At 44.1% G+C, this 20,862-nt stretch overlaps 1 protein-coding gene and 1 long non-coding RNA gene across 4 annotated transcripts; one reads left to right on the top strand and one right to left on the bottom strand.

The window, feature by feature from the left end:
• Window positions 1–4,362: 4,362 nt before the first annotated feature.
• LOC142483039 (uncharacterized) lies at window positions 4,363–7,065 on the bottom strand. The gene is made up of 2 exons (XM_075583125.1): window positions 6,383–7,065; window positions 4,363–5,554 (listed from the first exon to the last, which is right to left on the bottom strand). The coding sequence occupies exons 1-2, from the start codon at window positions 6,624–6,626 to the stop codon at window positions 4,380–4,382; spliced, it is 1,419 nt and encodes a 472-aa protein (XP_075439240.1). The 5' UTR covers window positions 6,627–7,065; the 3' UTR covers window positions 4,363–4,379.
• Window positions 7,066–7,248: 183 nt separating this feature from the next.
• On the top strand, window positions 7,249–19,040 carry LOC142483043 (uncharacterized). 3 transcript variants are annotated; one of them, XR_012797198.1, is made up of 4 exons: window positions 7,249–7,349; window positions 8,372–8,426; window positions 8,515–8,576; window positions 12,019–12,489. It is a non-coding gene; the product is annotated as an uncharacterized LOC142483043 (long non-coding RNA). The 3 variants fall into 3 exon arrangements; XR_012797196.1 differs by lacking the exon at window positions 7,249–7,349 and adding an exon at window positions 7,654–7,930; XR_012797197.1 differs by lacking the exons at window positions 7,249–7,349; window positions 12,019–12,489 and adding exons at window positions 7,662–7,930; window positions 18,830–19,040.
• The last annotated feature ends 1,822 nt before the right edge of the window (window positions 19,041–20,862 follow it).

The following is a 20,862-nucleotide window of genomic DNA, read 5'->3' as shown; positions in this document are numbered from 1 at the left end:
CGGTAAAATGGCAAGTTTCTATGGAACTGCATCTCGGCTTGTGACTGTGGTTTTCCCGGTCACACAAAAATGCTGAAATTCGACTTATACAGTGTTTTTGCTTATTAAACTTGATGAATTCTCTCCTCTTGACTGTAGAATAGTGTGTAAAGCAAAGCACAATACATTGCTATGTGTAGAAGCAAAGATATACGCGATTTCACAATGTGTTCCTAGAACAGCTGTGAGCAACTTTTTTACACCACGTTAACAACACATTTGAAGCTCAATATTTCATGGGCTGAAGCGGGGAAGATAGAAAACGTGTGCCCTGTAAAGGCGAAGTCTGTGGCATTAACAGGAAGGGAGAAAAAGTACTTTCTACCCATTTTTAGGTTCAGCGGTAAAATGGCAAGTTTCTATGGAACTGCATCTCGGCTTGTGACTGTGGTTTTCCCGGTCACACAAAAATGCTGAAATTCGACTTATACAGTGTTTTTGCTTATTAAACTTGATGAATTCTCTCCTCTTGACTGTAGAATAGTGTGTAAAGCAAAGCACAATACATTCCTATGTGTAGAAGAAAAGATATACGCGATTTCACAATGTGTTCCTAGAATAGCTGTGAGCAACTTTTTTACACAAAGTTAACAACACATTTGAAGCTCAATATTTCATGGGCTGAAGCGGGGAAGATAGAAAACGTGTGCCCTGTAAAGGCGAAGTCTGTGGCATTAACAGGAAGGGAGAAAAAGTACTTTCTACCCATTTTTAGGTTCAGCGGTAAAATGGCAAGTTTCTATGGAACTGCATCTCGTCTTGTGACTGTGGTTTTCCCGGTCACACAAAAATGCTGAAATTCGACTTATACAGTGTTTTTGCTTATTAAACTTGATGAATTCTCATCTCTTGACTGTAGAATAGTGTGTAAAGCAAAGCACAATACATTCCTATGTGTAGAAGCAAAGATATACGCGATTTCACAATGTGTTCCTAGAACAGCTGTGAGCAACTTTTTTACACAATGTTAACAACACATTTGAAGCTCAATATTTCATGGGCTGAAGCGGGCAAGATAGAAAACGTGTGCCCTGTAAAGGCGAAGTCTGTGGCATTAACAGGAAGGGAGAAAAAGTACTTTCTACCCATTTTTAGGTTCAGCGGTAAAATGGCAAGTTTCTATGGAACTGCATCTCGTCTTGTGACTGTGGTTTTCCCGGTCACACAAAAATGCTGAAATTCGACTTATACAGTGTTTTTGCTTATTAAACTTGATGAATTCTCATCTCTTGACTGTAGAATAGTGTGTAAAGCAAAGCACAATACATTGCTATGTGTAGAAGCAAAGATATACGCGATTTCACAATGTGTTCCTAGAACAGCTGTGAGCAACTTTTTTACACAATGTTAACAACACATTTGAAGCTCAATATTTCATGGGCTGAAGCGGGGAAGATAGAAAACGTGTGCCCTGTAAAGGCGAAGTCTGTGGCATTAACAAGAAGGGAGAAAAAGTACTTTCTACCCATTTTTAGGTTCAGCGGTAAAATGGCAAGTTTCTATGGAACTGCATCTCGGCTTGTGACTGTGGTTTTCCCGGTCACACAAAAATGCTGAAATTCGACTTATACAGTGTTTTTGCTTATTAAACTTGATGAATTCTCATCTCTTGACTGTAGAATAGTGTGTAAAGCAAAGCACAATACACTGCTATTTGTAGAAGCAAAGATATATGCGATTTCACAATGTGTTCCTAGAACAGCTGTGAGCAACTTTTTTACACCACGTTAACAACACATTTGAAGCTCAATATTTCATGGGCTGAAGCGGGGAAGATAGAAAACGTGTGCCCTGTAAAGGCGAAGTCTGTGACATTAACAGGAAGGGAGAAAAAGTACTTTCTACCCATTTTTAGGTTCAGCGGTAAAATGGCAAGTTTCTATGGAACTGCATCTCGGCTTGTGACTGTGGTTTTCCCGGTCACACAAAAATGCTGAAATTCGACTTATACAGTGTTTTTGCTTATTAAACTTGATGAATTCTCTCCTCTTGACTGTAGAATAGTGTGTAAAGCAAAGCACAATACATTGCTATGTGTAGAAGCAAAGATATACGCGATTTCACAATGTGTTCCTAGAACAGCTGTGAGCAACTTTTTTACACAATGTTAACAACACATTTGAAGCTCAATATTTCATGGGCTGAAGCGGGGAAGATAGAAAACGTGTGCCCTGTAAAGGCGAAGTCTGTGGCATTAACAGGAAGGGAGAAAAAGTACTTTCTACCCATTTTTAGGTTCAGCGGTAAAATGGCAAGTTTCTATGGAACTGCATCTCGGCTTGTGACTGTGGTTTTCCCGGTCACACAAAAATGCTGAAATTCGACTTATACAGTGTTTTTGCTTATTAAACTTGATGAATTCTCTCCTCTTGACTGTAGAATAGTGTGTAAAGCAAAGCACAATACATTGCTATGTGTAGAAGCAAAGATATACGCGATTTCACAATGTGTTCCTAGAACAGCTGTGAGCAACTTTTTTACACCACGTTAACAACACATTTGAAGCTCAATATTTCATGGGCTGAAGCGGGGAAGATAGAAAACGTGTGCCCTGTAAAGGCGAAGTCTGTGGCATTAACAGGAAGGGAGAAAAAGTACTTTCTACCCATTTTTAGGTTCAGCGGTAAAATGGCAAGTTTCTATGGAACTGCATCTCGGCTTGTGACTGTGGTTTTCCCGGTCACACAAAAATGCTGAAATTCGACTTATACAGTGTTTTTGCTTATTAAACTTGATGAATTCTCTCCTCTTGACTGTAGAATAGTGTGTAAAGCAAAGCACAATACATTCCTATGTGTAGAAGAAAAGATATACGCGATTTCACAATGTGTTCCTAGAACAGCTGTGAGCAACTTTTTTACACAAAGTTAACAACACATTTGAAGCTCAATATTTCATGGGCTGAAGCGGGGAAGATAGAAAACGTGTGCCCTGTAAAGGCGAAGTCTGTGGCATTAACAGGAAGGGAGAAAAAGTACTTTCTACCCATTTTTAGGTTCAGCGGTAAAATGGCAAGTTTCTATGGAACTGCATCTCGTCTTGTGACTGTGGTTTTCCCGGTCACACAAAAATGCTGAAATTCGACTTATACAGTGTTTTTGCTTATTAAACTTGATGAATTCTCTCCTCTTGACTGTAGAATAGTGTGTAAAGCAAAGCACAATACATTCCTATGTGTTGAAGCAAAGATATACGCGATTTCACAATGTGTTCCTAGAACAGCTGTGAGCAACTTTTTTACACAATGTTAACAACACATTTGAAGCTCAATATTTCATGGGCTGAAGCGGGGAAGATAGAAAACGTGTGCCCTGTAAAGGCGAAGTCTGTGGCATTAACAGGAAGGGAGAAAAAGTACTTTCTACCCATTTTTAGGTTCAGCGGTAAAATGGCAAGTTTCTATGGAACTGCATCTCGGCTTGTGACTGTGGTTTTCCCGGTCACACAAAAATGCTGAAATTCGACTTATACAGTGTTTTTGCTTATTAAACTTGATGAATTCTCTCCTCTTGACTGTAGAATAGTGTGTAAAGCAAAGCACAATACATTCCTATGTGTAGAAGCAAAGATATACCCGATTTCACAATGTGTTCCCAAAACAGCTGTGAGCAACTTTTTTACACAACGTTAACAACACATTTGAAGCTCAATATTTCATGGGCTGAAGCGGGGAAGATAGAAAACGTGTGCCCTGTAAAGGCGAAGTCTGTGGCATTAACAGGAAGGGAGAAAAAGTACTTTCTACCCATTTTTAGGTTCAGCGGTAAAATGGCAAGTTTCTATGGAACTGCATCTCGGCTTGTGACTGTGGTTTTCCCGGTCACACAAAAATGCTGAAATTCGACTTATACAGTGTTTTTGCTTATTAAACTTGATAAATTCTCTCCTCTTGACTGTAGAATAGTGTGTAAAGCAAAGCACAATACATTCCTATGTGTAGAAGCAAAGATATACGCGATTTCACAATGTGTTCCTAGAACAGCTGTGAGCAACTTTTTTACACCACGTTAACAACACATTTGAAGCTCAATATTTCATGGGCTGAAGCGGGGAAGATAGAAAACGTGTGCCCTGTACCGACTTCAAATTCCTCTCGCCCCCCGATCCCTCCTGATACTCAAAGGGGATCCTGAATCCTTCCTTAAACCCCTCTCGTAATAAGCTAGCTGCCCGTCTATTGGGGTATTTTTCCAGCCAAGGCGCCATTGCCTCTGCTGAAACTGGCGTTCCCGCCTTCCTGAACAGCCTGCTGTCCTGCTCCCTTGAAACCCTTACTATCTTTCTTAAAGCACTTTGATTTGGGATGCTGACCCCCGCACCCAGCGCAAGTATTTTGGAATCTACATACAATTCTCAAAATTGCATCTTGACTCGTTGTAACGCCAACATACCCCCGACTGCTTCCCACCTGCACGCCCTCTCCCTGATGTGCGCACCTGAAAATGCTCCCGCCAGACCCCTTTGAGGCTATTTGACCCACGAAAGGACGACCCCCCGTGTTTCTGAAACGCTTTTCTAATCGTATCCTGATACTTAAAAAGCGCCGAGCATAAATGCGGATCCTTTTCCCCCGCAACGCCCGCCAAAATCCCAAATGCCTGCGACCAATTACTGAACTTGCGAGGAAAAAGACGCTTTTCCACATCCTCCTTTTTAGCCTCCCCCTTTTTTTTTCCGGATTTAGCTACCGCTTCATTGTAACCCGGAAGCAATGACAAAATCTCAACGTAATCACCCGCCCAAATCTTTTCCTTTACTTCCTTTGACAAATGCACGCCTAAGGAACGTGATATGGTCGTACATGAGTCCCCATAGGCCGCATCCGGCAGCCTTTTTGAACCTGCCAATGGCCTTCCGAGCCCTGTCCCCTGCCCAGCACCTGAATTCACCACCGGATGCTCACCTAACAAACTAACAACTGTCGTTAAATCAGCTCCTTGTCCCGCCACCTGCACCGGCAATGCTGTGGCCGATGCCAACGCATCTTGAATAACTTTCGGCACTGTGCTAAGGGTACAACCTGCTGTACTCTCCCCACCCAAAGACACCTGAGCCAACTCTCCACCCACTGTTCCACGGTTGCTCCCCCCATCAAGCACTGAATCTGACCCCCCCTGCCGCTCACTTGACTTGCATGCCTCCACTGCTTGCTTAGTGGATAATAACGTTGTCATCGGCAATAAAGCTAACTGAACGCCCTTAACCACCGCACTAATCATTCTTGCCTCGGCATCGCCCGCTAACCCCAACTCCAACACCTGTGGCCCAGGGGAGCTAACAATGCCCGGCAAGGTAACGCCCTTATTTCCCAAACAAGCAACTCTTTTTCGCTTACCCTTCGATGCCCCAGTCCCCGGCGGTGTTTTGAACCGCCTGTCGGGACCTGCCCCAAGACCCTTGTCCTCTAAGCCTCTGACAGCAAGCTCAACCCGAGGCCCGGACCGCTTGCGAGCCGTGGACGACGTACCAGCGCCACGAAGCGAGGTCGACCGCGTCCCGGCCGTTCCAGATTTACCTGTAAATGAGGAAGCAAATATTAAACCCCCAATTAAGCTAACCTTTATTCCTGAATAAACGCTTATTTTTATTTTTTTTTTAAAAGGACCAATCCTTTACCTACGTTCTCTTCTAGGCTGGGACCAAACCCCCCAACCTCTATTTTTTTTTTTTTTTTTTTATTACCAACTATCCTTTTCCAGCTTTCCTTTCACCAGTAACCGGCTATGGCGAGCATGTCGGCCCTCTCCCAAAATCCCCCCCTTTTTTTTTTTTTTAGGGGAGAAATGGAATACTTAGCCACCTACTGCTCGCCTCCATCCATGCTTTTTTTTTTTTTTTTTTTATATAAGGTTGGGACCCATGTCCCACCCCTGTTTTTCCAGGGACCCATGTCCCACCCTTGTTTTTTTTTTTTATTTATTTTTTTTTTCTCAGGGACCCATGTCCCACCCTTGTTTTTTCCAGGGACCCATGTCCCACCCTTGCTTTTTCCAGGGACCCATGTCCCACACCGGTTTTTGTGGGGACCCATGTCCAACACTTGTTTTTGTGGGGACCCATGTCCCACACCTGTTTTTGTGGAGACCCATGTCCCACCCCTGTTTTTTCCAGGGGCCCATGTCCCACACCTGTTTTTGTGGGGACCCATGTCCAACACTTGTTTTTTGTGGGGACCCATGTCGCACACCTGTTTTTGTGGAGACCCATGTCCCACCCCTGTTTTTCCAGGGACCCAATGTCCCACATCTGTTCATGTGGGAACCCATCTCCCAGGCTCCTCCCAAAAGTCACCCAGCCTTCAACCAAATAGGCTGTGATTTCCAAAAACTCCGCCATGACATACCCTTCTGCACCACCAACGCTTCCCGTGCTCCGTAACTAGGACCCCCTTCATCACTTGATGATGGCCACGCCTCAGCGCAGGTAGCATGGGAACCACCCTGTCCTCTCGCGTTTCCACGACTGCCCAAACTTCCTTGATCACTTCCAGCTTTCAGCACTAGTGCACACATCTGCTTCTGAAACCATCCTTCCTCATGGTTGTGCGCCTCCGCCAAAAGCTGCATTGTGCTGACCTGAAAGGACATCGCTACTAGCGCTGAATTTATCCAATGGCTCGTCAAACACTGGTTTAATTCCACCACCTAAATCCTGCCAGCAAACTACTCTTGAACTCTTGCCTGGCCGATCTTTCCACGAAAACCAGTTCACTTGAATAGACTTAGAACCGCTCTAAAGCTTTTTTTTTTTTTTAAGTATGGTGTCACCCACGACACGAAAAACCTTAGAATTGGCTTCCATTAACCACAACCAAGACCAACCTCAAAAGGCGTTTTGTTTTTTTAAACCTTTTTTTTTTTTTAATATATATTTTTAATTATTTATTTAATTATTATTATTTTTTTAAATGGACAGCCCCTGTTTAAAAGAGTGGAAGAAAAAAGGGGGGGAAGGAAAAGGGCCAATATCTCCCCAAGGAGGAGGGAGGAGGGGGGGCAAAAGCCCACCATTCCAGCCAAACCACGAACAGCCCCCTCCCCCAGACGTAATAACAGCCTTGCCCCCAGCCCCCCCCCAAAAAAAACACCCCCTGATCATCGTCAGGAGGCGGAACCACATGACACTCGTGTATGCAAAGACCTCCCTTGCCATTAGCCCAACCGCACGGCTAAGCGTGGGCTGGGCGAGCCTCTCTTCCCCCCCCAGCCACACAAGCGGCCACAATAGGAGGACAGGAACAGGGCTCGCAAACGGCGCCAAGCAAAAACCTCCTCCACGCCGATGCGCCTTCCTACACGCATCAGCCCCAGGTAGGAGTCACTCTCCTCATCCTTCTCCCTCCTCCCCCCGCCGCTGCTACCAATAAAACAGCGCGATAACGAAAGGCAGGACAAAAACCTATCCCTACTCGCAATCCCCAACCTCCCCCCGAGCACCGGCAAAACCGGCAAAAACACATGGGGGGGGGGGCGGAGGGTCCCTCACCACGAGGAAGGAAGGGAGGTCCCACGCAGGACAAAAAACAACAGCCTTACTTGCAATCCCCCCCCCCCTCCCCGGGCACTGGCAAAACCGGCAAAAACACACGGGGGGAGGCGGAGGGTCCCTCACCACGAGGAGGGAAGGGAAAATCCCTCACCCCGGGAGGGGGGCCCAAATCAAACCAATTTTAACCTACTAAACGCAGGAGAAGAGAGGAGAGTGTGTGAAACTGTTGAACGCCAAGGAACAAGTGACAGTTGCTTGTTCCTTGGCTCTATTTAAAAACTAACCGCCCCAACTGCCTTCCCTGATCGTGCACGCGACCAACAGCCTAGCTGGGGGGGGGGGGGCCGCACCCCCCGGTCAATAGCTGTAGCCACCCATGCGGGCTAGGCCAGCTCTATAACGGGTAATGAGGATATTACATTTAGATTTTTTTTTTTTAATACGTGGGGTTTATTGATTGTTATTCACATGTTCCAATGATAAAGGGGGTGACCCCCTTGCCAGGTGTGATTTGCCTTTTGTGTTGGCAAAACAGAGTGTAGAGTAGATTATTGATTTTATCTATGAAGCATGTTTATACAGTAGCTGAATATAGATTCCCAGTTCACCAGCGTGGCCTCAAATTCTCTCGCCTCACAATTCCATCATTTTAACTTGAGTATGGTTTAACCAGCATTTATCAGCTGGCTGTTCATAGGAGTTATCAAAAAGTCGAACGAAGATGCAATGCTGATACCTGAAATTTGTTTTAATGGGTGACATTATTTACCAGACATCCATATTCTGTAATTATTTCACTGTTTTTAGAATAAAGGTGTGATACTTTCGTTTTACTCCTTGTCAGGTGCATGCGATTGAAGATAATATTAATGTGTGCTGTGACAGCTACGTTATCTCCGGTAAGAAGGATAAAATATTACTCTGTCCCTAAAAAAAAAAAATACTAAATGAATTGGTTTGCAAGAATATATTTTCTTTCTGTTAAAGGTGAAGATGACAGTGGAAGCCATCCAGATACTACCAGCAATTCCGAACTGAAATCTTCTAATGTAAGTACTGTCACAGGAGACCAGACCTTTTACACCGGGATCACTAGCACCAAATAGGACAAGGTTGTTGAGTAAAATGAGGTTTATTCTGGCACGCCAGCAGACAAAACAAAGATGCACAAAGCAAGATACAATACCACCTGGGGAGTAGACTAGCCTCGCTAGGTGCAGGGGCCTGCTTCAAAAAGGCTTGCCCTGTCCGCTTCTCGTCCAGGATATCAGAGTGCTGATCACACAGCAGCCCCTCTAACGTATCTCCAGCTGGTCACAGTCAAGATCCAAACTCCTTCACAGAATGTCTCCCAGATAGATTCTCTGATCAGCAGTGCCTCTTATATAGCCCTCTGTTGCTATCCTTTACATGGGACGGGTTGCTGGCCAATCAGAGCAGACCTGATTGACCACTCTTTCCCACTCGCCAAATGTCTTTAACACCTCCACGTTCCCAGCCTTTGTCACAATACACATTTCTCTGAAGGAACCTCAGCTGATTAAATCACAGAGTCCCCTCTATAGAAATGTACACATGCAAATCACATTACAAGTCTGTCATCTTAGAAATGAGCACATACAGTCACCTAATCCAATTTACACTTTACAGGGCTGACTCCCAAATCACATCACAGAACAATGTTGATTCACTAAACTGGGGGCTTGCATTTACAGGGAATAAAGTGCTTTGATTTACATACATAGTGCATTATACTTTCCCTGTTCTCCCCCAGATATTAAAGTACATTTGGCCAAAATAAGCCTTACATAGGTGGCCAAGTTACATGGATTATGGGGTAGCTAGCTGGGCTTCATCCCAGTTTTGTGATGACAGCTACCCCATCCATCACAAGTACAGGTAGTCCTCGCTGTCCAACGTTTCACATTACAATGAATGGCATATCCAATGCTTTACAATGCAACCCTATGGGCCATTTTTCTACGCCGGAATGCGTTATCCAACGCTCACCACCACTGATTAACATGGGACTCACTTTACAACGTTTTCATTATCCAACGCTACTTCCAGAACGGATTCTGTTGGATAACCAAGGACTGCCTGTTATTTATTTGCTCCTGATAATGAATGCAACACGAAGGCCTCGGTCAGGGTGGCGCTGAGCGGGCGCTCACGCTGGCCGCGATGAAACACATTGCGACAATGTGTGGCCAGTGTGAGCAAGTGCATGAGCGGCGCCTACCTGCTTGCCAAAGCAAGCAAAATTGAATTTGTTCCTCGCACATCACGTGAGCTGTTTGCCCAATGAGGGCGAACCAGCTCTGTGACGTCATGGCCGCGCCCCCAGTGTGCGCATCTAGCCAGCCACAAATCTCCCAACCGAGCAGGGAGAGTGACGTCACCGCGCATGAGCGCCCGCTCCCTGCCTGGCCTCTGCCTAAGGCTTAATAAATTGTTTGCATGAGAATGTTTTGCTTTATTGTTCAGCCATTAACTACATTATTTAGGGTGCTTTTGTGTGTACCTCTGATGGGGAGGGAGCGTCCTTCTAATCATTCAATCTGACTACATCTGTCTGTCTTCAATGACAAAAACACTCTAACATGGAGTGAAATGAGTGTGGAGGTAATTGCAGCAGTTCAATGAACCAATCCCTATTAGTATTTATATTGACAGGAAACAAAAACAAAAAGAACTTACCCTGTTACTCTTCCGTCACTATGTATTAATGTTCCTTCATAGTTTTAAATGATTCAATGACTGTCATACATTTTTTAATAAACCAACAACTAGAATTTTTCAGAGATAATTGAGTGTACAGAGATTTACAAACCCCTGCATCTCTTTTTCATGTGCAGATGAAGATGCACAACTCTCTCAGCGATTACCCGCACGATCTAGCGTGCCTAAAAGGGTTCAGTTGTTGCTGCTCCCTCATTGGATACAGTGAAATTCATTATTAACTTATTACATTGGTTTGCTGGTGACTTAATTGCCTGATCTATTTTCTTATATATACGCTCCGCGCTGAGCCCCTGCATCCTCAATGAGGATGCCTTGAGAGGGGGCTCACGCGAGCGTCCGCAGGCATGCTGAGGCGCTGGATTTTTCAGCCGACAGCCAAGCTGTTTTTCAGAGCGCTGTCGGCTGAAAACAACCAATCAGCGCGGAGCAGCGTCAATGTCACGGCGCCGTGACGTTGACATTGGTGCGTCGCGGGCGATTGGCCCAGCGACGTCACTGCCCCGCCTCCCTCAGTCTCCCCCCGCCTCCGATCGCGCCCGCTGGCTCGCCTGCATGGGCATGAAATCGCGCAGATTTCAGCAGGCGAGCCTCAGCGTCAGCGCGGTCCAGCCCTGCTTCCCCTTCTATGGACCCAGCCTTAGGCTTGGATTTGAACCAGGGATGGTGGCTATTTTGTCCGATGTGGAATGTGTTGCTTACAAAAACAGGAAGTCCATCTTCAGTTTGGAGGCAAACTGACCACCAGAATTTCCCACGTTTGCGCAATGTAACCATTTATTTAAAATTCGTTTTTGAGAGACGGGCTTTTTTTCTGTTTCAATTTTGTTGTTGCAATTAGTTAATACAAAGAAGTGAGATTTTAGCTCAGGGGACGGGTTTAAAGCTGCAGTTCAAGCAATATCCTACGTGTATGTTTGTTTTAATAAATCAGTTCTGTACAATGAGAAAATACTTGTAGCCCTTTTTTTTTTTTTAACAATTTTTTAAAGACATTTTTAATGTATTATAATGTAACAAGCATTTTTGTTTCTATAGCAACCATTTACAAAGTCACACACACTTCCTCTTCTGAAACGCTCTGGCATACCCCTTTTGCCCTCTCTAGCAGTACACCAATTGTATCTAGTGGCTGCCTGGTCACATGATCTTTCCCACAGAACTTTGCATCTTGGGGAATCTTCTGCTGCCCTAATGGTGATGTAAAGAACCCCCAAAACCAAATCTTCAGCGATTAATTACAGGAGAAACAATCGATCTGCAGCTTAGCTAATCACTTGTCAGTGTGCAGATTTTATTGATGCACATATTAAATGAAAAAATAAATACATTAAAAAAAAACGGCAGCCTGAACTGCAGATTTAAGTAAATCATTCCATTTATGTGACACCCCATACTTTTTGGATCAAGTTAAAGGTCTATTTTCCCGTGGGAGGTATCCACAAAATATCACTGCACAGTATGGTCTGTCCAAAATGAAATCGGAAGGTGGGTGCTGAATCCTCCCCTTCTTCCCTTTTTTTTTAAAAATTATATAAATATGCTTCATGATCTATTCTATACTATATATAGTGATATATATATATATATATATATATATATATATATATATATATATATATATATATATATATATATATATAATTATATAAATATGCTTCATGATCTATTCTATACTATATATAGTGATATATATATATATATATATATATATATATATATATATATATATATATTTTTTTTTAACAGGATCATGCTCCTTTAGTGCATTTTTCAGATCTGAAGCTTGGGAAAAAATATGTTGCAGATGTAGATATTATTGTTCACTTCAATGAAAGAGCAATTCCTAAAACATTGGCCGTAAGTATATATTTTTGAATCTTACATTTTAGAACCACTGCTCTGTACACATTGCAAGTTCTCTCCAAACAACTCTTCCACACACACATTTTCCATGATATCTCACTTTTTAGTCTCCTATTCCTCAACTTGCATCCAAAACCTCTGCCGGGTCCAAACATTTTCTACCTACCCTGGAACATCAAATTTGCCTTACCCTTCACATAAGGTGTCTGAAAAACGCCTTCCTTCGAAGAATGGTTTTCAACATCCTCCTGTTATGTTACTCTGCTTATTCCTGCCTCTACTGCAACACACATTAGCTCAGGGGTGGGCAACTCCAATCCTCATGGGCCACCAACAGGTCCGGTATTAAGGATATCCCTGCTTCAGCGCAGGTGGCAGTTTTTGACTGAGCCACCTGTGCTGACGCAGGAATATCATTAATACCAGACCTGTTGGTGGCCCTTGAGGACTGGAGTTGCCCACCCCTGTGCTAGATTCATAGTAGTCTTTACAACCACACCCATGTTTTGAAGTGAAACTTTAATGGCACCTAGTAAATTCTCATAGGACAAAATCTCCTTCACGGAGGCGAAAATGTGTAACGGAAGTGACGTAATTTGCTGGTGCTGCACCGCGCATACACAGAAGTGGTCGCCGCATGCGCAGGTGACATCAGAACCGCTTGTGCAGGAGCAGTCAGAGTGCATGCGCAGAAGCGGCAAAAGTTGCATCCACATGCGTACAAACGCCTGATGGCATTCGCGCATGTGCTGAAGAACTTTTCCATTATCGTGCATGCGCAGAAACAACTAACAGAGGCCAGCACCGCATTCGTAGAAACGACCAGAGCCGCTTGTGCATGCGTGTAAACGGCCGTCCACCCTCACGCATGCATAGAAGAGGTTTCCCATTTTCACGCATGTGCAGAAACAGCCAGAGCTGCTTGCACATGTGCTGGATGTTGGGAAACGTTGCTATGGTGTTCCCACTATTTATGGCACACCTGGCACATTTTGTGAGGTAAATTCTCGCTTCATCAAAGGTGATTCAATAGCCCTCTAAATGAGCAGAACATGAGCTTATAAAGAAGTAACAATTGATATTACACACCCATCTGTTAAATTCATTGTATGTATGAAAGAAAGTACAACTCTGTCTTGTCCTCGTCTCTTGATCTACATGCCCCGCTTTCTCTCTGCCGCCCTCGCCCTTCTAACCCTAGACCCTGGCTAAATTCCCACACGCGCATGCTGCGTTCCTCCACTCGTTCCTCTGAACGCCTCTGGAGGAAGTCTCACACTCTCGCAGACTTCCTTCACTACAAATTTATGCTATCCTGTTTCAACTCTGCCCTCTCGCAAGCTAAACAAGCCTACTTTTCTGCACTAATCAACATGCACAAGTCTAACCCACGCCGACTGTTCTCTGTCTTTGATACTCTACTCAAACCACCCTCAGCTGCCTCTCCTTCTTCCATCTCCGCTCAGGACTTTGCTGACTATTTTAAGGAAAAGGTGGAATCCATACGGCAGAACATCCCCTCTGTTTCTTCCCCCCATCCTACACCTCTTCCTAACTCTCCTCCTGCCTTCCTTGAGTCTTTTTCCACTGTCTCAGAGGAGGATGTGTCGCTGTTGATCTCCTCTTCTCCCTCTACCACTTGCCCTCTTGACCCCATTCCCTCCCATCTCCTAAAACCTCTAGCTCCTACTATAATCCCTACGCTTACACACATTTTTAACTCCTCCCTCTGCTCTGGAACCTTTCCATCCTCCTTCAAACATGCAACAGTCATACCATTACTCAAAAACAGCAAGCTTGACCCTACCTGTCTTTCTAACTATCGACCTGTCTCCCTCCTGCCTTTTGCCTCTAAACTACTTGAACGTCTTGTATTCTCTCGCTTGCTCCATTTTCTCAACACCTATTCTCTCCTAGACCCTCTACAATCTGGCTTCCGCACTGCTCACTCCACCGAAACAGCCCTCACCAAAATAACTGACGACCTCCATGCTGCCAAAGACAGAGGTCATTACACTCTGCTCATATTACTCGACCTCTCTGCAGCATTTGACACCGTGGACCACCCTCTTCTCCTCCACATTCTCCATACTCTAGGTATTCGGAACAAAGCTCTATCATGGATCTCATCCTACCTCTCCCATCGTACTTTTAGTGTCTCTTCTGCTAACACCTCCTCCTCCTCTTTTGATCTCTCTTTGGGGGTACCCCAGGGCTCTGTCCTGGGACCTCTTCTCTTTTCTCTGTACACACTCTCTATAGGTGACCTAATAACATCTTTTGGGTTTAATTATCACCTCTTTGCCGACGACACACAAATATACTTTTCAACACCTGACCTTACACCTGCTGTACAAACCAAAGTTTCTGAATGTCTCTCTGCTATATCATCCTGGATGGCCCTCCGACGCCTTAAACTCAACATGGCTAAAACAGAGCTCCTCATACTTCCTCCCAAACCTGGCCCTACTACCTCCTTCCACATTACTGTTGGAACTACAATCATTCACCCAGTAGCCCAAGCACGCTGCCTAGGGGTCACACTCGACTCCTCTCTCACATTCGCCCCTCACATTCAAAACATTTCTAAAACTTGTCGCTTTTTCCTCCGCAATATAACTAAGATACGCCCTTTCCTCTGTTGTTCGACTGCTAAAACTCTGACTCAGGCCCTCATTCTCTCCCGTCTTGATTACTGTAACCTCCTGCTGTCTGGCCTTCCTGCCTCTCACCTGTCTCCCCTACAATCTATCCTAAATGCTGCTGCCAGAATCACTCTACTCTTTCCTAGATCTGTCTCAGCATCTCCCCTCATGAAATCCCTCTCCTGGCTTCCGATCAAATCCCGCATCTCACACTCCATTCTTCTCCTCACTTTTAAAGCTTTACACTTTTCTGCTCCTCCTTACATCTCAGCCCTAATTTCTCGCTATGCACCATCCCGACTCTTGCGTTCTGCTCAAGGATGTCTACTTTCTACCCCCTTTGTATCTAAAGCCCTCTCCCGCCTTAAACCTTTTTCACTGACTGCCCCACACCTCTGGAATGCCCTTCCCCTCAGTACCCGACTAGCACCCTCTCTATCCACCTTTAAGACCCACCTTAAGACACACTTACTTAAAGAAGCATATGAATAGCACTGTGGATATTCTGAACACAGGATACATAAAGATTGGCCCCCTGCAGACGCACTTACCAGAACTCCCTCCTACTGTCTGTGTACGTTCTCCCTACCTACCAATTAGAATGCAAGCTCCTCAGGGCAGGGACTCCTCTTCCGAAATGTTACTTTTATGTCTAAAGCACTTATTCCCATGATCTGTTATTTATATTATCTGTTATTTATTTGATTACCACATGTATTACTACTGTGAAGCGCTATGTACACTAATGGCGCTATATAAATAAAGACATACAATACAATACAATACAATACAATGTATGCAACTGTCTAAATAAACAAACACTTCTGGTCTAAGGATAATTGAAAAAAAAAACTTAGTATGTGTGTTGAAAATTTATGAATGAAAAGAACCAGCAACACAAGCATGAGGATGAATAATAAATAAAATACAAATGTATCACATACTGTAACTAAGGACAACATGGGTAATCCTGAATGAAAGCAAAATATAGAAGTGAGTTTTAAAAAAAAAGTGTGTGCCGATCACGCGCGTTCGAAGTGAAACTTCTTTGTTTTGTCACTGATTTGTATTTTGATTTTTATGATTTTGATTGAATGAAAGACTTTTGAAAGTATCGGCATTTAGATACTTTAAAATCCAAATTATGTATACAGGTAAACCCCGTTATAGCGCGGTCCTCGGGGACCACCCGATCCGACCGCGCTACAAACGGGGTCGCGCTAATTAAATTAATTAATTAATTAAACAAATTTAAAAATGGCCGCCGCGCCCGGGGTTCCGTGTCTACAGAGGGGGGAGAGCTGGGATCGCATCATCGCACTGTGCTGCACTGTGCTACTCCTCCCTCCTCCCCAGCAGTCAGAGAGCTGCAGGCAGTGCTTGGAGAGTGCGAGGCTCAGGGCTGCAGCCTTCTCTCCATGGCAATTTTACTCACATGTCCACTGATCACCCGCACAGCAGCTTCTCCTGCTCTCACTCGCAAACTTTTCAGGGACGCCAGGGGAGCCTGCCCTGTCTAGAAAGAGAGCTGTGTGTCTGTGTGTCTGTGTTCCTGATAGCTTCTCCTGCTCTACACCACAGACATTCTATCCTGTGTGTGGGGGGGGGGGGAGAGGGAGAGAGTGTGTGTGTCCTGTGAGTGTGTGTGCTGTGCAGTGTCCTGTGAGTGTGTGTACTGTGCAGTGTCCTGTCAGTGTGTGTGCTGTGCAGTGTCCTGTGAGTGTGTGTGCTGTGCAGTGTCCTGTGAGTGTGTGTGCAGTGTCCTGTGAATGTGTGTGCAGTGTGCAGTATCCTGTGAGTGTGTGCAGTGTCCTGTGAGTGTGTGCAGTGTCCTGTGAGTGTGTGCAGTGTCCTGTGAGTGTGTGCAGTGTGCAGTGTCCTGTGAGTGTGTGCAGTGTCCTGTGAGTGTGTGCAGTGTGTGTGCAGTGTGCAGTCAGTGTGTGCAGTGTCCTGTGAGTATGTAGTGTCCTGTGAGTGTGTGCAGTGGTGCAGTGAGAGTGTGTGTGCAGTGAGTGTGTGTGTGCAGTGAGAGTGTGTGTGTGTGCAGTGAGAGTGTGTGTGCAGTGTGTGCAGTGTGTGCAGTGTGAAGCGTGCAGTGTGCAAAAAAACATGTAAAAAAAAATTTTGATTTATATATTTATTTATTTTTAAATGGGAGCCACGTGAAAACCGCGTTATAACGGGTCGCGCTATAACGGGGTTTACCTGTATATCTTACTTTAGTTATCATAAGTCAATTGTATCATCTTTTCCAACTGGTATTATGGAAATTTCTGCAGGAAAAAAAATTATACTCAAGTCTTTAATTCAATCAAAATCATAACAATCAAAATACAATGTCAGTGACAAAACACAAAGAAGTTTCACTTAGAACGCGCATGCTCGGCACACACCCTTCCTTTTTTCTTCCCCACTGTAACTTGCACGCCCTCACGTTTTGGACTGTATCCTTTGAGCAAGGCCCTCCTTGCTTATTGTCTGTTAATGTCATTTTATTGTTATGGTCTTTCACAGCCCGTTGTACTGCGCTGCTAAATATTATCTCTTTATAAATAAATGACTTTTTACTAAGTAAATTCTATGATCTGTAGCCAATTGGCTTTTCTGCCATTTGATAGGAAATTGGCAAGTAAAATGTAGAGTATGACTTGTAGATGTCACTGCTAATTACACCTTTAGGCCTCGTCCATGGTAAGCACTTGCTTGCTGAAGCATGCTGACGCGCGCTCCCGTTCAGCACTGAGCCCCTACAGTCGCAATTAGAGCGGCTTCAGTAGGGGCTCGCTTACGCTTCCGCAAGCGCGCGGAACCGTAGGTCTTACCCAATTTTAAAAATCCAAAAAAATCAAGCGCTTGCCGGTCACGTGAGCGGTTCGCCCAATGAGGGCGGACCAGCTCCGTGACGGAACTGGCCCGCCCCCTGACGGAGCGCAGGGCAAGCAACCGCAAGGCCAGGGAAAGACAACGCTTTCCCTGCGCCTCAGCACGCAAGCGAAGAGCCTGGACGAGGCCTTAGTTAGGACGTGATCTATTATCTTTTTCTTTTCTTTTTTTTGTAGGTTCGCACAGGAGAAAAATATTTTTCTGTAAAAGTTTCGCCAATGAAAAATAAACACGGTAATAAAAAATGCCCCCCTCCCCCGCCATTCTCTGCCTTTGTATTTTATACAGATGTAGCCAGTATTACTATCGCCAGAGCTGTGTGAAGAAAAGCAAAACGCTGCGGCTCGGGGAACGAACCGTAAAAACCATGGCTGCTTTCAGTGGGTTTATTCTACCTGATACGACCAAGGCTGCATCTGTATAGTAATGTTTGGTAGATTGCTCAAGGACCTTGTAGACAAAATTGGTTGATTTGGAAACCATTCACTGAAAAATCTGATATCTGTCTTGTCCAGTTGGTTGTTTAGGAACTGCGGTCTCTTTTATGGTGAGAAGCAATGTGCTGTACTGTACAATCAATGGTGCATTAACTTTCATTTATGTGAATGGAAGTGACGTCACTGTTATAATGGTGCATTACTTCACTTCACAGAGGGTGTGTCATTGCAGATGGAAAGCTTGTGTGATCTGAGTTAGCATTATGTCAATGTTTTGTCACATTGTTACATCATGACAGAATATATTCACTAGCCCCTATTCTACAGCATACGTAACAGAACATTGTACATCTATCAAAGATCTCGCGGCAAACCCGGCTGGTTTTTATTAGTTTTGGGGAGTTCCCCGGAGCTGAATCTTACTATATGCTGGTGCAAATTACTGGTATAAAGCCTCCAGGGAAATTAAATGTCCGTTCAAATCGCAGGCCAATAGGAAGCTGGAATCATGGCCATTTAAATCTCCTGCTTCCACAGCGGTAACTTCACCGAAGGTATGTCTGGAACTAGGAGGTCACAGAGCTGAAAATAATGCAGGTCATGGGACTTGTCCAATCCAGTTACAAAAACAACTGCAGAATAAATACACAGTGTTAAAGCTGAACAATTATTGACTTTTTTTAGATCTTTAAAATGTAATTGATAACGTTATAAATTTTCATTTTCCAGGTAACAGAGAAGATATTTCTCTTGGATATCTTGAACATAAAAGTACCAATGCTTCCCGTTCTTTTGCTTCTCCTCTAAAAGTCTCCATTGCCACACAACTGAAAAGATTTATTGGTAGACACAATAGACAGTTGGCGTCGGATAGTACAGCAGGAGCATGTAAGCAGACACTTTGTTTTACGGAAGGGGAGAACAGTGAAACAGATAAGCCAGAATCTGTGGACTGTAACGACTCTAATTTCTCTGAATTCGGGGATGTCACTCTTGCTGACTTTTATCCGAATATGATACAATTTTTCAGCAGACTGATGGAAATCCAAAGCAAAAAATGGGCAGCCGTTAATGTACTTCAATACTACAGACGCAATGTTTGGTACGCTAACAAGCACAAGACAGATCTTACCAGAGTAAAAAGAGAGATTCCCACATCCAGGCTTTCAAAGTCGCTGCTGGGCCCAATTTCTAAGAAAGAGAAAGCGTGTTGCACTGTTAATTATGAGGCAAATTCCCACATGCCTTGGAGACCTGAAGATACAAGCGATTTGAACAATTCCGGTATTGCTGAACGTGGGCAGAGGAGCTTGTGCTCCAGAGATCCTTACACAGAACAAAGTCTTCAAGTTGCAAAGCCGAATCTACTGCAAGCTTCTTTTTTGTCACATACCCTTCCCACAGACCAGACTTTTACTAACGAAATCTGTAATGAGAGCGGCATCGCATCAAGGCCAGAATGTTTGCGTAAAAGTGACGCATGGTTTACCAGATGTGTACTTCCATGTTCTTCATTATTGGGTCCAAGAGAAAGCTATCAAGTTGGTGAATCGCCATCAAAACTGTTGTCTGCGGCGTTGCTGAATCAAAGGAAGCTGGAGAATTGTGAGATAAAGTCACCAGCACAGACTTCTAACCATGTAGGGCTGATTATGTGGCCCAAAGAGATTCAAGGCACCATAAGAAGAAGGCATTCTTTTTCCACATTTCCTATAGTGAAAAGTCCTGCTAAAACCAGTTCAGAACTTAAAACCGTGTACAGGAAACTAGTTTTAGGGGATCCACATCCGATGTTTTTGCCCAGGCGAAGAATCCTAAACGCAATTAGCCAAGAAACGCAAGTATCAGAAACTGTAAATGCTCTGATCAATTCACCAGTGTCAAGCAGACGTAAAAGGGCAGCAAGTGATGATCTGTCTTTTTCAAAGCTTAAAAGGCACAGAAGTATACCAGAAAGCCATATGTCGGGTGCATTGCAGCCACAATCTTATTATATAGCAAACCGGTGTCCCCAGTGGGAAAGGACTGGCATGACTGAGAGTGTTTTCGAAGCCTCGTACAATGGCAACTCTAGTCATTATCCAGTAAGTCAATCTGCCTTTTTGGTCTTGCAAATGTATTTTACTGTTATGGTTCTAGAACACAGTGCATACTGACTAAGCCAAAGTCTGTTTTCTAATCTTCCTCCTGGATATAGTGCAGTGTATGGGTTCTCTCCCTCCCCACCCACCTTATTGAATCAAATCAAAACTGTAACTCTGATCCTTTGTTCCAAAAATACGCTTTAGTTGAATTTTAGCCATTTGAGCTTTTTGGAGTAGAACGGTCCGTGAATGCCAGTGCCTGTTACTAGTCTCTTTGCCTCAGCTTGCAGAGCTGGGATCTTTTTTCACTTTGTAGGCTATCGTTCTGTGCAAATTAGTGCATTAGAAAGTTCTGCTGGATCCCACTTCAGAGCTGACTGCAAATTGCTCTGAAGTAGTTTTATAGCAACTTGTAATTGTGTGTGTCTGCGACACTTTCTCTCAATCTTCTCACTTGGGCACCTTAGCTAGGCTATTGGCTGGTTATATCCATCACACATTCATATTTAATATAATTGCACACATGCTTGGTAATTAATTTGTTATTCCTAACATTTGAGTTGTCCTGAGAAGATTGTTGAGAAAAACTGATTATAGTGAGTGCAAACTTTTTTTGAAGTGAAACTTCCTTAGTGGCACCTCATTCGTGATGGGGCAAAAAAGAATTGTGGAGACAGA

This window comes from Ascaphus truei, unplaced genomic scaffold (assembly GCF_040206685.1).
Source record: "Ascaphus truei isolate aAscTru1 unplaced genomic scaffold, aAscTru1.hap1 HAP1_SCAFFOLD_289, whole genome shotgun sequence".
NCBI classification, from domain to species: Eukaryota; Metazoa; Chordata; class Amphibia; order Anura; family Ascaphidae; genus Ascaphus; species Ascaphus truei.
The sequence above is the reverse complement of the archived record's forward strand: the minus strand, read 5'-3'. Positions and strand labels throughout refer to the sequence as shown.

Coding starts and splice junctions, on each gene's coding strand:
- LOC142483039 (XM_075583125.1), bottom strand. CDS start 6,626: ATGTCCTTTCAGGTCAGCACAATGCAGCTTTTGGCGGAGGCGCACAAC. Junction 5,555..6,382: donor AGCGTTGGTGGTGCAGAAGG/GTATGTCATGGC, acceptor CCTCATTTACAG/GTAAATCTGGAACGGCCGGG.